Raw genomic sequence first — 15,685 nt, 5'->3', positions numbered from 1 at the left:
GATGGCTGGAAAATAGCTTGAAAGGTGACAGGTCCGAGGGAAAACTGAAAAACTAACCGGAAACTAGGTAAACTTTAAACGTTCATAACTTTTTCAATACTCAATGAAATCGAGTGATTCAAAAACCAAAATCATACTTCTCGTCGAGAAGAAGAGAATGGTACATTTCTCAATCCTAACTCACCATGGTTTGGCTTGAAAACAGCTCGAAAGTGGCTAACTCAACGACCAAGACAGCCACTTTCAAGCCAAATACGTATACTCTTGTTCTACACTTTCTTATCGTCATTTTGATATATTATGGGTCGAATTTGGTTCAGAAATGATTGAGTTACGAAGCTTTGAAAATTGCCCAAACTTTAGGTCAAGAGCTCCTGGACACTTAATGGAGTTTTTAACGGAATGACCAAAATAATGGATCGTGGACAATCTCATGGACCATTTCTATTGATTTTCAATCTCAGGGACCAAAATGATGTATTATGCAAATCTCATGAACCATTTTGGCTAAAAAGCCTTTTATAAATTATAAGTCGATCTGTCAACAATCTAAGCTTTCATTATACAAACAGAACATTTTATTTAATCATGGGATTACCTTTTTTCTTAATATTCTATTCTTCTAATAACTGCTTTCTGAAGCCGATATAAATCTATAATATCGCATAATAGTAGTGCAGTAATGACTATATGCTTTTGATTATAATATACCATGAGACCTAGTTTGCTAAGTTGAAGAAGTAGCAGTTAACCTTGTAACTATACAAATTCAGTTGCTACTTATTTAATTTGCTAAGGGGTTGATACCTCCGCTAAAGATGTGTTTTTCCTAATTAAAGTAGCAAATTTAACTTTGCACAATTGCTGCATCTCTTAGAGATGTTCTTAGGTTTTCAGTTTACAATTAAGATATCGATTATTCAAATTAAGTAACACAACTTAATAAGGGCAACCTATATCTAGCTTTTCACATTACCTAAATTCAGAAAAGATACCGTGGTCTAGTCACTAGTTTATCGATCTAGTGAAGCTGATAAGGAAGAAACCAATAGTTAAACTAAGAAATTAATTAAGAAAATGAAACCAAATTGTAGGCATTAGAATTAGGGCTATGCATCCATATGAGTGTACGACTAGGTGGTTGAATCAAAAGTTTTATTTATGATGGGTTGTGCGTTATTTTATATATGGTTAGTTTATATATATATATATATATATATATATATATATATATATATATATATTGAAACTAGTTTACTTATTTTAGTTACTTTTTAAATTTTATAATATTTTCTTTTAATAATCATGCTTCTTCTAAAGTATACCAAAGTTGAAATCAAAATCAAATCGTTTTGTATTTTGAGGGTTGAGAATTCAAAAGACAATGGCGTTGAAAGACAAAAATATGGGTTTGCATAATTGGGTACCCATTCCAAAAGCAATTCCCTACTTTGACATTTTGACTATGGATTGGCTCACTTGGACTCATTGAGGGCTAGAATCGTACACGTGGATGGTATGAGCTATTTAGTCCTAATCTCCTAAAGAACTGCCGGATTTTGATTAGGATAATGCTAGTAAGGTTAAATTTTTAATTAAATTTGCAAACCAAATAATATTAGTTTAAATTTTTTGTCTTTCTAGTATTATTTTTCTGATTATCCCTATCCAGCAATTAATTTGTATAGCCAACTACACAATTACTTGCAGCCAAACTTACCTCTATCAGTTCTAGAGAGGGTGCATGGTCATATCTACATACCTATTTTAACATACCACACTCCTTTTCATTTTTGTCCTTTCATCTCCATCAATTCATTCGATCCCTCAACGAAAATTTGAGAGGAGTGTGTTGGATGAAAAAAAATGACTTGTGAACCGCACAACTCTTTAAAAAAATGTAAAAAGTTGTCATTTTTTTTTACCTTTTTCTATTGTGAGAAAATGCGTTTAGGTCTACTCAAACGTGCAATAATGAGCTCCAACATATTGTAGAACAAGCACATAGGCGGAGCTACTAAGGGACCAGAATAGTCCTGAGCCCATCCTGCATTTTTTCTTGATATAATAACGTATTGTTATTGTTGCTACTTATTAGTGGAATACCATTAAATTCAAGTGTGCCCCTTCTTAATCTAAACTGTGTATCCCTTTTACAGGCCCCGTTTTTCACCCCATCTCTCTTATTTCAGTGCAGACTTCCTTTCCCCTCCTTTTGCTCTTTTCTTTGTCATTTCTTTAGTCCTTTTGTTATATTTTCAAATCTTTCATGCTTTACTCTTACCTTGTATTCAAGTGTTTGAGTTTGTACAATGTTTTTAGTTCTTTTTACTAAATTTGATTGGTTTTCCAAATGTGCAATTTACTACAACTTTTCATGTTGTGAGGCCCCTCCTCACATAAAATTCTTGCTTCGCCACTGAATAAGCAACATGAATTCTGAGATGGATGGAAACGATGTTCAAAAGATATTCTGTTAGAGGCATATGAGAGATTTTTCAATGTGACCGGCATACGAAGTGGTACATCACGTGTTACTATACAAATTGTGGGATATGTATGTTAAAAAGTTAATAACTTAAAAAATAAAATTTCCCACCACTTACATAAAAACACATGTTGTACTACTCGTATTCCTGTCACAATTAAAAATTTCTTGAGGCATTCGTCGTAAGCATAAACCAACTATGTTTTTCATTGCCGCTGCGCAGGAAATACTACTTTTGTTAGGATAACAGATAGAAAGCCAATAATTTAATGATAAAATTGTACATGATCATTTTTTTAGGATAAGATTTAAATTTTTATTAATGATCACGAGGATATTTGTACAAAATGTGACCTTGTCAAAATCTTGTCGCGATTTTCAACTTGAGTAAGGAAAAATTGAACCCCTACCAAAGGTTTACATTGAAACATGACCAATACGGAAGCGAGCCAACGTATGATCGACTCCATTCACCACACATATGATATTACTTAGGTGTTAAGTTATGGTTTTCTTTCCTAGAATTTTCATTGGGTCGCCATGCAAAAAGAGGATGTTGGCCTATAGTTTTTATAGCTTCAAGGGTCACGATCCCTTTGTACTCCATGAAAGTTCCTGACTAGGAAGGGGTACATTTCGAAGTGAATGCATCAGATTTCTAGGCGTGACATTTGTACATATTCACTGCATGCCCTCAAGTGTCCTTGAGAAAAAAAGTGAGCAAACATTGAATTTAAGCAAGAAAAGTTGGAGGCACGTATGACTTCAAATGGACATAGGGGAAGCAAGGTTGCCAGAAGAGGTCAGTTTTTACTCTCATCAGGGTGATGTATGGGCATGTCGAGCCTCTCGTACTAGGATGAATGGCAGACAGGAGATCCAGAGAATTATAAAAGAATTAATCAATTTTCGTTTAAAATGCATGTGGAGTTATGTAAGTGCATATATATTTACACACACACACGACAGAGAACAAAGTTGAGAGAGAGAGAGAGAGAGAGAGAGACTTATACAGTGTCATGGTCTCGGCAAGGAAGGTATCCTCCGGACACCGGAGTACCAGTAAACGCACAGAGCATTAGGGTTAGGGTTAGGGTTTTGTTCAAATATACAGTAGCGATTACAGTCCCAAAAACAGAAAAGTTAAGGTGACAAGTAAATGGAATGTCAATTCGATTTTACCTGAATGCGATGGGATTTCAGACTTTTAATTCCATCTTTTTTTTTTTCTTTGTTGGAGTGTCGGGGAAGAGAAAAGTGAATCTTTTCTAGGGTTCGTGAAGAGAGTGACCATAGATGCAACCTGATCAATTTCTACCCAATTGGAAAATGAACAATCGTACATTTGCGTCCAAATGAAGTAAGAAATCGAGTGATTTGATTTAGAGAAATTCGCGTATTCACATCGTTTGTCTTATCTAAAATATAATTGTGAATCGATCAGTCCTTAAATTTGGTTTAACTAGACATTGTTTTTGTTCCAACTATCTTTTCGTTCTTCGACTCCGCTCCAACTCCTAAATTTTTTGTTCTTCTATTGATTAAACGCTTTGTAATATGTATCTCAAACCAATCACACACATAATGGCATACATGTGTAGGTAAGTTTCGCATAACGTTTTGTTTGAATTGAGTGTATAATCATTGGATTGAATAGTAGAGTTAGGAATAATCATTGAATTTACTTCAATGTGAGTAGCCTTGGCTTAACATCAACAACAAATAAACTCACTATTCAGCACATATTGTGATATGAAGGATATGGTTAATAGCAATATCTAATTACTATATTTTCTGAGTAAAAACTAAGTTTAACATGTTGAAGTTGGATTCCATCTCTCTCTACAACTTGTGCTCATTGCAGAACTCGACAAAGTTCATCCGCCATTCCTTGCAAAAGAACCGGTTTTCGAATCAATCCGTTCATTCCCAGCTGCAGACATCTCTCCCATATATGCTCCTCCGCACTTGCCGTGAGGGCAATGATCGATGGCCAACTACGGCTGCAGAACTTCCTGATTCTCATTGCCACTTCGAACCCATCCATTCCCGGCATGTGGAGATCCAAAACAACAATTTGAAAAGAGTTTTTGGCGGCAGTAAGGGCACTCAGGCATTCAAACCCAGAAGACACAGCAGTAACTTGACAGCCAAGTTTCTCGAGCAGCTTACTGGTCACAGTCCTGTTTACGCTATCATCATCCGCTACTATAACCCAAAGGCCACTGAACTGAGAGTTGGAATTTGGTTGCTCCAATGTATTTCCGAGGGGATATATAGATCTCCCTGTAGACGAGACGATTTGAAACCTGAGAACAAGTGTCATGCTTTCTGCAAAATCCACCGGATTCATGGATATACAGATATTGCCTTGCATCATCTGTCCATGAATTTATTAAAAAAGAATCATAAGTTGCTAAAATTACTCCTCGTATGCTATTCTTTAATTGTCTTCTCATATCAAGATAGTCCAGATAAAAAACCTACTTGAATTTATACTGTGGATTTGTATCCATGACACTAAAATTCGCATGAAAGTGAAGACTGTTACCACCATACTCATATAGAGTCAAAGATAAAAAGTGGACCAATATTTTTTACTTCAGAGCAGCAAAATACAATTTGACTCACAGTATTACAAATTCAATAAATTCAATACAGTATAATTAGTTTGCCGATCAAACTTGAGCATGCCTGAGATATGGTATGGAGAGAACCTGGTGCCATGTTCATGTAACTGCGTGAACGATTTCTTGAAACCAAAACTAAATAGTAAGAAACCAGCAGGCATGAACATGTTAACAAACATCTTTACACGGTTAAATGAACAACGGAGATATTTGACTCTGAGACCATGGAGTCTGAGTACTCATTTCTACATACAAAATCTATTTCAAGTGAAGCCTACCAACAACTAAATTCATAGCTAATAATGCAGAAATTTATACAGCACCACGCGGCAAAATAAAGAATATTGATAACATAAATAAACATCCGCAGCACGTACCTGAACAATCTTCTTACAAATGCTGAAGCTCAAGCCCCTTTTGATTTCATCATTGTCATGCCGCCTACCATCATCGTGTGTCAATGCTACTAATCCGCCGGGATAAGAACTTGCCTCACTAATCTCAAATTCAAACTTTATACAAATGTACTCATCTGGAATACCTGTTCTCCACATTCCTTGCAATCTATCATCAGGGCCATCACTACCACTTTCAGAAATAGCCCGAAAGATGACAGTCCCCCCACCATTATAGGTGCTCAATAGGTACCCAATCATATGCAAGAGCACTTGGAAAGTCCTTTTTTCGTCCCCTATCACCTGATTAGGCAATGAGCTTTGAACATCAATTTCAAAGCTAAAGCCTTTATACATACACAAGCATTTGGCAAGGCAAGCAGCTTCCTTGATCATAGAATGTAGTTCAAACGGTTTCATCTCCAATAGGAACCTTCCGTTATCTTTTGCTGACATCTCCATCACATCATTTATCAAAGTGCAGAGAACATAACTAGTTTTTGCCGTTGTGTCCACAATAATGCTCTGTTCAAAACTTAAATTCTCTTGAAACATCGAAAGCAAACCCAAAATCGTATGCATTGGCCCTCTCATTCCATGACTCATTACCTTCTGAACCGAGTGCCTTGCTTGGCTAGCCATCATTGCATTCTTCTTAGCTTGTTGCAACGCTCGATTTTGTTCACCCAGTTTCTCCCTCATTAGTTGAGACTCTTCAAGTACTGCAGCATGGGATAGAGCCACGGTGACCTGGTCAGCCACAACTTCCACTATCTCCAGCTCATGATGGCTCCAACCTCCAGAATTTGCAATCGGAAGAACCAAAACCAATATAGCATAATGAGTATCAACCAACTGCGGTGTACCCCCTTTGAAATTTGAAGCCTGAAGCATTGGCATCCGGATTGCTGCTACAGCACCAGATTCACCAGACTCACCGCTACTTGCAGATCCCAGCGCTGAATCAGGTCTCAGGATCATTACCCTTTCGCTCTCCCTTATCTCCAACACATCTGGGTCATTAATTGGGATAGAATGGCGATACTTTTGCGAAGTACTCACTTTCAACTCATGGGTCAGGTTCATCTCTCCTCTTTTCTCATTCAGCATCCAAACTGCACAGTTATGCAAGTCTAACGTCTTTGAAAGCTCAACCAGAGTTGTATACAATATGGTATGCTTGTCAAGCGACTTCCTAATTTCCTGGGTCAGCATTCGAACATGCCAACTCGCTTCCTTCTGTATCTTCATCATCCCAACCTCTTGGTCTAATTCCATCACATTTTGCCTCAAGAACAATTCTCTCACTTTTACTTTGAGAATCATAGGGAACAGAGTTAAAAGGGTTATTGCGGTTGCGCAGGAGACCAAGGCCGTGAGGAACTTGGCAATGGTGAGGGACAGCATCAGTTGGAACGTGTAACGGCCATAATACGTCCAAGCATTTAGCAAATGGGTCAAGCCACAGAGTACAATGAATGCAATAAACTGCAGGAGAACCCATTTGAACGGAAAATTCGAGCAGCTGACAAAGTAAAGGAGTTCTATAGGGATTGAAAAATATGCAACTGCAATCAAGAAATCGCTCACTCTTTGTCCCTCTATAATGTTTGGAATGCTCCAAAAACCCTCCTCATCACAATTACAATGTGCAAAGTCATGATCACTACCCGATACTAATGTAACGAAACACGAAACCAACAATCCAATTGCTAATGCTCTTAACATTGCAGATTGCACCCACTCCAAGTGATCAACTTTGTTCAGATCATTCTCCTTCTATCAAAGTTTCGATTTTTCAAACCACAGAACAATAAAAAATCACTCGAAAACCGGAAGAAAAAAAAAACAACGAATACTACTCAAATTCTATCACTTTAATCCCAAACGAAGAATCTCAAAACACATTTTCCAAATTCTAAGATCTGAAAACACCAACCTGGATTGTTGGAGGGGACTGATATAACCCCCCTCCTGAATTCTTAAGATCTAACCTACTCATCAACCAGGAACTCCAAATTTTCTATCTTTCCAATCAAAATTGCCCTCCAAACTTTCTACAATCCACTTCTCTGCTGTTCTTTCATTCAAAAACTACAAGTAAAAGTTTTGATTTTGGATAATCAAAACCTCAGAGAAAACAAGAACAGAAGCAAAAAAATCAGAAAGAAAAAAAAAAAGTAAGCAAAAGGAACACACCTCGTGCCTCCCGTGTCCAAATTAGAAACCGAAAGTTGGAAACTTTTTACTTTAATCCAACTTTTTAGGCAAAACCCACCATTAATCAAAGCCAAAGACTCGATCTTTCTCCACCAACTCGTTGCAGACACGAAAATTAAAAGTTAAAAGGCGCTAACTTATTTAGTGCATCTTTCATTTAATAAAATATTTTCTTTCCTTTTATTGAATTCGTTAAAAAGGTTGTTCATTTTTCACTTTTGTGTTGATTAAATGTGGGCGGGCACATATGATGGATGTGCATCCTAGCTTTTACACGGTTGGATGGGTCCAATCTGGTGATGCAGTCCGTAGGAACACGTGATACACGTGCTCATGATTCTCTGTTTTATATGCAACCATTAGGTTAGAGAAAAGAATAACTTGCATAAACAAGTCCACCTGTGACGTTCCATCTCAATAATAGAAAGATACGTGGAAAAAACCTAAAACACATCTTCATATTCGAACATTTAACACAGACAATTGTCCAGCATAAAAAAGAGAATTGCTTTTAAAATAACTAAATGCGCTTTTCAACCGCTAAAAGTGTTTATGACAGTGTTTAGCATAAATAATTCAAACTGCTTTTGGCTTTTGAAAAACAGCACTTGAAAGAAGCACCTAACAAAGCACAACAAGTGTAGTTGCAGTTTCCATTAACGTGTACCCAAGAAAGAAAATTTAGCAGACTTTCAGGCGAAAGCGATTCAAACTCCTTACACCGGGAAGGTAAAGAACCATTCGAGGCTCAAGCAGCTCATAACAAAAGCTTTGAAAGAGAGGCAGAACTGTGAATAATTTCCGAATGGATAAATATCAACAACAATATCCGGCAAAGTATAGAACAGAAACTCGCCGGCGATACCTACGCACATACACCATGAGCAATATTGACGGCAGCGAGATATTTCAGAGGGTGGAGGTCACGGGTACGGGGCCATCATTTCTAATGAATGCTGCACACTACAAACAGAGTATGGTGACATAAGGTATGTATTATACATCTATCTACGAAAAAACAGCGCTTTCAAATCCCAAAAGCAAATCCCTAATCTTGAATTTGATCGTAGTCCCCGTTCTCTGGAGATTGGTTTGGTGCACGACCTCCTCTTCCTGTCAATTCGTAAGCGCCTGTAGCTCTAGCATCCGGACCACCTCTCCAATCTGTGGGCCGTGAAGGTGCGGCATGCATGCCTTGAAGCATGAAATGACTTCCCCCCATAGGTTGCTGATCTTCATTTCCCCTGACAAGAGTTCTCCCGGAAGAGTCCAGTGTTGAGCGGTAGCCTCCGCTCATCATTTCCCCTGGCGATGGCAACTTGGTGGCAGAAGCATCTCCTTTTACACCAGCAGTCGCATCCTTTTTGGCATCAATCTGAAATGTTCCCACAATAACCTGTACGTGCAACAAACTAGTGTTTCGATAAATACAGCAGAACCAATTATCAAACATGCTAACTGAAACGAGCAGAGACTTCGGTTAAGAAGAAGAGAGAGTTACATAAATGTCCCCATGCCCAATAACATGGCAAAAAATCAATCTAAGGCATCAGATGGCATCCAAACCCCTTACTGCTTCAACGTAGAGACACAATAAGTAGCTAGTATCTTATGCCGCAGTTGTGCACTAAAACAATGTTACAAACGTTATTCAACCAAGAGTAAACTTGTTCTCAAATAGTACCTGCACAGGGCCTGCAGCCTTCAGGGGCCCACCAACTCCACCGCCAATGATTTGTCCGTCTGTATTAGATAGGCATACGCTGAGACCACCAGCCCTCCCTCCAAGGTCGGTACGTACATAAGACCCAGATAATGAAATAATCTCAAAGCGACCCTAACATCAGAAAGAAATCATTATACTTGATGAACTAAACATGAGGAAGATGATCAAGAAAGACTTAATACTTTCTTAGCAAGAATATGCACAGTTTGAAAACATTTATTCATATATTTTTTTGTTTCCAACTTCCACAATTTCTGGATAGATAAGCATACGCACATTTACAAACTAATATTTTTATTTTCAAAGAAACCACTATAGGCATTAGCGACTCGTCATTTCCCCCTTTTCTCCTGCCTAACTACACACATACATGAGCAAAGAGACATTGCCCAACTATAAATGTTACAATGAACGAATAACCTGGACACTACTAAAATCAAAATTCAGCCACCCACATTGCTATGGTTGGTACTTTTTCATCAATCATATGATGCCTTCCTTTTGTAGAATTTACAGGGAAAAATGGCTCAGAACTGTACAGTCAAAATGGTTTTTTTTTTTTATTTGAGAAAACAAGAAAAAAAACAATTATTCAGAAACATCTACCAAATAAATTAGAGGCAAGTGATAATTATTATTTTCAGATTTCAGGCTAGCATCTTTGTTGTATCTCAGATTAACTGAATGAATGAACCAAGCAAAAATATCTATATACACACAATAGTAATGGCTGAACTTGTACATTTATGCTCCAACTGAGAGCCCACGGATAAATTAACCTGTGACAGTTCCTATATTTGCCCACCAAAAATCAAATACTATATGGAAGGTCCACACTCGTATATTGAACATAATACTGAATATGATACTCCAAAAACTTCAAATACAATATATTTTAAGATAATTTCTGTTTCTGGTTTTTACTTTTTTTTTTTTTTTTTTTTTGGTTACAAAGTGCGCATCTCTTCAGCTCACATATGACTGTATCAAAAAATTATCACTAGGAAAAGGTTGAAGACAAAATTTACCTCATATGTAATGTTGCCTCCAGAAGTAGCTGGTTGGCGGAGAGACGCATTTGAGATGGTACCAGAAGCAGATAGAATGCATATTTCACGCTTACTTTGTTGCATGAAAAACATAATTTTCTGTCCCACATCCTGTTAGACATTTCACATAATACATAAAGAAAACACTCTAACAGAAACAGCACACAATAACTGCACAAAAAGTAAGTTCAGGCCAGGTAAACAACATAAGATGAGGCAACTGTTGATGTTATAAAAATACAATAGGATCTGCACTAAAGGTAAAGGAAACCAAGTGAGGTTGTTCAGAAAAACCACAAATATATTCAAGGAATTTTTCTATATCCCAGATCAGCATGTGACACGTTGAAACACAAATGTAAAAAGACAAAAATTCATTCATGGAATCAGAAACGAAAGAGATATATTCTAGTATCTGCAATTTATAAGAAAAAATGTGATTGAAAGGGCAAAACATGAAATAAACTGTCACGTTATTCCTAAATTAACTACACTATTGCTTTGAGAATTCATTAGGACATGCATACCTCCCCAGCAGCGACACTTAAAACATGTGGTGTAAAACCTTGCCCTACATTGCCTGCGTCAATCAATTAAGAGAAAAAGTACCACATGAGTAAAGTATGATTACTTATACCTCATTTTGTCAAACCAGAAAAATAAATTTACTTGGCATCACAGAAAAACAAGGATTATAAACATATATTAGGACAAAAAAGACTTTCAGAAGTGGGAAGAAAAAATATTCATATTTGTCAAGTGATATGCAGCATTATTTAATGAAAACAGGTTTAACATCTACTAATCAATGAAAAAATATCTAGTTATTATCTCCCTTCTCAATACAAAACTTAACAGTAAGAATGATAAGTTCTAGAATTCTTAAAAAACAAAACAAAGGGCTTCCTAAACCACAAAACAAGCCACTTGAAAGTATTGAGATCACTTTTATACTCAGTATTTCCAAAACTAAACACCCTCTAATAGAAAGCTAGGTACACTATCCTTCAAAAGCAAAAACATAGGAGCTCATGAGCTTCTTATCATTATCTTACTCTCAAGCCAACCAAAGTTTCCACTTCCAAGGATGTGCGATCTAGGAAGATTTTGGTTCATGTAAATAAAAGTTACCAAATTAACTTATATTCTCGTTTTACTTCCCCATAAGCTTATCATTTAAACAGGTGGGGAAGTTATTCTACTTCCATTTCAAAATTAACAATGGCAACTATGCCACCATTTGGCAATAATTAAACTGAACACTACCAAAAGGTTACTACTTTGGGTGTGAGGGGACCGAACAACCGAAAACACTTACAAATTCAACCATTGGAACAAAACCCTATAAAATGCAACGAATTTACAATAAACCATTAAAGAAACAAAAATCAGAAAATAGGGCAAAGCACCAAGACACAATGCAAATAAAAAAAACCCACATAAAATCGAAGCAATTGGCAACATAACCCGCCAAGAATCCGAAATTTCACAACAAAACACAAATAGGGTATTTCCAGAACACCCGCCCAGAACCAGCAAGTTTCAATCTTTCCGCAACAATGCAACCAAAAATTCAAAACCCATATCGAAATTGAAGAAATTAGCAGCAAAAAACGAAGAATTTCAGTAATTGCAGAAAAAATCTAAAAGGGTATTTATTTGCAACCCACCAAAAGAAAACTGCTGGGATTTCTTGGTCGAACCAGAATACGAAGGCGAGACGGCACCGTGTTGGTCCTTCTTCTCCTTGGAGGACGAGGAGTGAGACGACGTTGTCGCTGCCTTCTTGGCCGCAAGAGCCTGCTCCGGCGTGCCGTACTTTCTGGGCCGCCCCCGCTTCCTTTTGGGGGCCTCAAGTGGCGAGGTCACCGCCGGGGAGGGAACCGAGTGAGAGTACACCATGTGGGACCCATCAGTGGAGTGTGTGTTGGGAAAGAGCCCATTGGTCGGAGAGGGGGTGGTCGTGGCAGCGGCGCCGGTGGCGGTGGTGGGGTGTTGGAAGTAGGAGCTCAGTTGGTTTTCATTGGGTTCCATTTTGAGTTTTAGAGAGAGAGAGAGTGCGTATCCGTCGAATAAACAAAATAATTATTTTCTTTTTCTTCTTTTAGTTTTTTTTTTTTTGCTTTGGTTTGCGCTTTTTATTTGTGTGGTGTGATTTGGGGCGTCGGATTGGGTTTAAGGTTGTTGATATGACATTTTGACTCCAGTCAACAGTTCACAATATTATTTCTTTTTTTTTTCAAAAATTATTTATAACTATACTTTTCTTTATTTGTACGTAAAAATTTTTATTTTAATTGTGGGCTTTAGGTTTAGCATAAAATATTGTGTGGTTTAACTCAAATTTTTTATTTTAAAGTAAAATATCGTTGTATAAAAGAAAATATACAAAAAAGAGATGGGAAATTAAGTATGAAAAGACAGATCTCTATCTTATTCAACTGATTTAATTGGTATTTGTTTTGATTACATGTTTTATTTTAATTAAATACGACATTGTACACTAATATCTTTAAAAAGAAAGGAAAAAGTTTGGATTAGAAGGCGGTGAATTAGAATGGAAGGCCTTGTAATTCTCTCCTTAATAATTAATATCATGCATTCCTCATTATTAACGTAACTAATATATTCCAAATATAATTCTTTTACTGAACTTTTTAATCTTAATTAAAAATTGTTTATTCGGGAAACAATAGATTTTATTAAATTTTATGAGTTTAAATTCATTTCTGCTTTTTTTTTAATGTATTCCAATTATGTTTGTTTTGGTGGGACAATTTCTGTTAATTTGGCACCTCACAACCAACCCTAGGTTACTTCTCCAAAAGATACATACCTGCTAGTGGGGCTTTGTTCACAAGTTAGTACACCAGAAGAAGAACAGTAGTGTAATGCTATTTTTGTGGAATATTGACGGTCCAATATAACTACATTTAAAAAACGTGAATTAGGTCAATCAGTTAAGACGGTGTTCAACCGGCCAACGTTTTGCACTTAAATTCAAATATATGGATATAAAAATACTGTGGAACTCCAAATATAGGTGGAGATCATGGAAATAAAGATACTGTGGAACTCTAAAATGATGGAAGAGAATTAGATTTTCTTGATGGGATGTATGATAAGCCTCTTTCATGCTTTTGGTCATTGTGGCATTGGATGGTCCTCGTGAGTTTCTCATTCAAGATTCTTACTTTTTTCTTTTAATTGAGGAATGATAGAAATTGTCGTTTGACGGATTTTTCAGGACATAAACATGTATTATGTACGAGCAACAAATGAATGGATCATACTTAATTGATTATGTGTTTGTATTAATGCTTACTTTTCTTTAATTAAAGAATGCTCGAGATTTTGTTTGCGGTTTTTTTAGGTACAAGACACGTATTAAGTACGAGTATTATAAGTGGCTCATAAGATAATGTATTAAATCAGTCAGACAGTGTAGTAGGACTTTTAGTAGGGGCGTTAAAACACTATCAACAACTTATACATGTGTTCGTGTTGAGTACATGCTCGTACTTTAGGCGGAAATTAAGTTTGAAGGCGCTATGCTTGTGACTGGTTTCTCTTGGGATTCGCCTTTCCACCACTATGATATTATGCCACATCCCTTTGCAGTAAGAAATTATGCAGATTTTGCCTACCATTTTTGTCCTTTGATGTTAGTATCGACATTTTATTTCCCTTTGTGCTGAAAAATCGTACAGGTGCAGGCTTTAATTTGCTCGATCGTCGTCGTGGTTGCTCTACTCGTTGTTTTCTGTTAGCAGTAGCAGCTGGTGTTAAGTTCCTTCACGAAAAGGATAGAATTTCTGCCACAAATTGGTGACAAATGTTCTCTTTTGTGACAAATTGTTGTAACAATTTAGTGATTATACGAGTTTTTCTTTTACTCTCTCAAGATTATATTTGTAACCGTTGAAAAATAGAGCACGAAACAAGGATCGCAATTTCTTGCATAGCTCATTTTTCTTATGGCATACTCTACAACGCTCGGTCACTCACGATCTGGTAGTATTCTTCTTCACTTGTAAATGAGAGGCTTTAGGTTTGAATCTCGTAGATGGATAATTCAATACCAAATTAGGTTGCCCATTGTGTGACTTAATCGAACTCCCCCTCCTCTTAGTGTAAAATATATCATCATACCCAAAAAAAAAAAAAACAAAAAATCTGCATCACGCGAAATTATGTTCTTCTTTTTCTGTTTTTTCCTCGAGCTGGAGTTGAGCGTTTGAGTCTCCAAAGTCCTTTAGTATACATGAAGAAGAAGAAGAAAACTTTCAAATCATACATATAGAGTTATAAACGTAGCTTAATTTTTCTTACAATGCAACATGTATACTATAGAGTCATAAACAACATTTATTAAGCCAATTACACAATTATTGTACTACTTGAGTTGAACAGAACTGTGAGTTTGAAGGAGAGTAGATGCATATCTGAAACTTCTTTTAAAAAACATTTAAAGTGCTTTTAAAATCCAAAATTAATTTCATCCTAATATTTTCGATCATTTTAAAAACACTTTCAAACGAACCAATAAACACACGAAATTATCAATTACTTAACTATTTTATTTGTTTTTATAAAATATCACAGGGGTATAACTGTGACGCAGACAATGTTTTTTTTTTCTTATTTTTTTTGTTTGGAAAAGGATTCTCTTCGGATTTATTTTTTAAGAATTCTAGGTATCTTATGATCGTGACCATTCATCATATGGTTAGCTTTCTTTATATACTATTTATATTTAATTTTAAATTTTAAGTTATGAAATAATTTCTGACCGGTCTCTACGAACGATCACGATCATAAAATTTCTAAAATCTCGAGGAACCTCATTTTCCTTTTTGCTTTTAGCTTTGAAAACAGGTGTCACGGGTTCTGCCCGTTTGCAGACCCTAATTAAAACTTGAAAAGCAAAAGTACACCATACTTGAGAGTAGCGACGCCGCCTCCTCCTCCTCCTCCTCCTCCTCCTCCTCGTCGGAGAGGAGAGAGGTGCCTGTACTTTACTTTCCTTGTTATAGCAAACCTGTCAAATCCAATCCACTCAGAAGTAATCTTTTCGAATTCTGATCCTGTCATCGTTTATAGCAAATTTATCACAAATCAAATCACACCTCTGGTCTCCCAGCAAATCCCAGATTTACCATGTCTAGTGCAACAAA

At 36.5% G+C, this 15,685-nt stretch overlaps 2 protein-coding genes across 3 annotated transcripts; both read right to left on the bottom strand.

The window, feature by feature from the left end:
* Positions 1–4,106: 4,106 nt before the first annotated feature.
* LOC103434196 (protein EIN4-like) lies at positions 4,107–7,895 on the bottom strand. Of its 2 annotated transcripts, XM_070820889.1 has the most exons (3): positions 7,713–7,895; positions 5,496–7,607; positions 4,107–4,868 (listed from the first exon to the last, which is right to left on the bottom strand). In XM_070820889.1, the coding sequence occupies exons 2-3, from the start codon at positions 7,239–7,241 to the stop codon at positions 4,344–4,346; spliced, it is 2,271 nt and encodes a 756-aa protein (XP_070676990.1). In that variant the 5' UTR covers positions 7,242–7,607; positions 7,713–7,895; the 3' UTR covers positions 4,107–4,343. The 2 variants fall into 2 exon arrangements, with proteins under 2 accessions (XP_070676990.1, XP_070676991.1); XM_070820890.1 differs by having other exon boundaries at positions 4,107–4,774; positions 5,496–7,875.
* A 608-nt stretch (positions 7,896–8,503) lies between these two features.
* Positions 8,504–12,615, bottom strand: LOC103434339 (AT-hook motif nuclear-localized protein 14). Its single transcript, XM_029098306.2, has 5 exons — positions 12,179–12,615; positions 11,036–11,088; positions 10,488–10,619; positions 9,418–9,570; positions 8,504–9,129 (listed from the first exon to the last, which is right to left on the bottom strand). Exons 1-5 carry the CDS (start codon positions 12,540–12,542, stop codon positions 8,782–8,784), a joined length of 1,050 nt encoding a protein of 349 aa, XP_028954139.2. The 5' UTR covers positions 12,543–12,615; the 3' UTR covers positions 8,504–8,781.
* Positions 12,616–15,685: the final 3,070 nt, after the last annotated feature.

This window comes from Malus domestica, chromosome 04 (assembly GCF_042453785.1).
Source record: "Malus domestica chromosome 04, GDT2T_hap1".
Lineage (NCBI taxonomy): Eukaryota > Viridiplantae > Streptophyta > Magnoliopsida > Rosales > Rosaceae > Malus > Malus domestica.
Note: the sequence above shows the minus strand (reverse complement) of the source record. Positions and strands in the feature narration are given on the sequence as shown.

Excerpts from the sequence above, each read along its gene's own strand:
- LOC103434196 (XM_070820889.1), bottom strand. The coding sequence starts at position 7,241 with ATGTTAAGAGCATTAGCAATTGGATTGTTGGTTTCGTGTTTCGTTACA. Across the intron at positions 4,869-5,495 it reads TTTGTAAGAAGATTGTTCAG|ATGATGCAAGGCAATATCTG; the intron begins GTACGTGCTGCG and ends ATTCATGGACAG.
- LOC103434339 (XM_029098306.2), bottom strand. The coding sequence starts at position 12,542 with ATGGAACCCAATGAAAACCAACTGAGCTCCTACTTCCAACACCCCACC. Across the intron at positions 9,571-10,487 it reads GAGGCAACATTACATATGAG|GGTCGCTTTGAGATTATTTC; the intron begins GTAAATTTTGTC and ends TTCTGATGTTAG. Across the intron at positions 9,130-9,417 it reads AGGCTGCAGGCCCTGTGCAG|GTTATTGTGGGAACATTTCA; the intron begins GTACTATTTGAG and ends TTGCACGTACAG.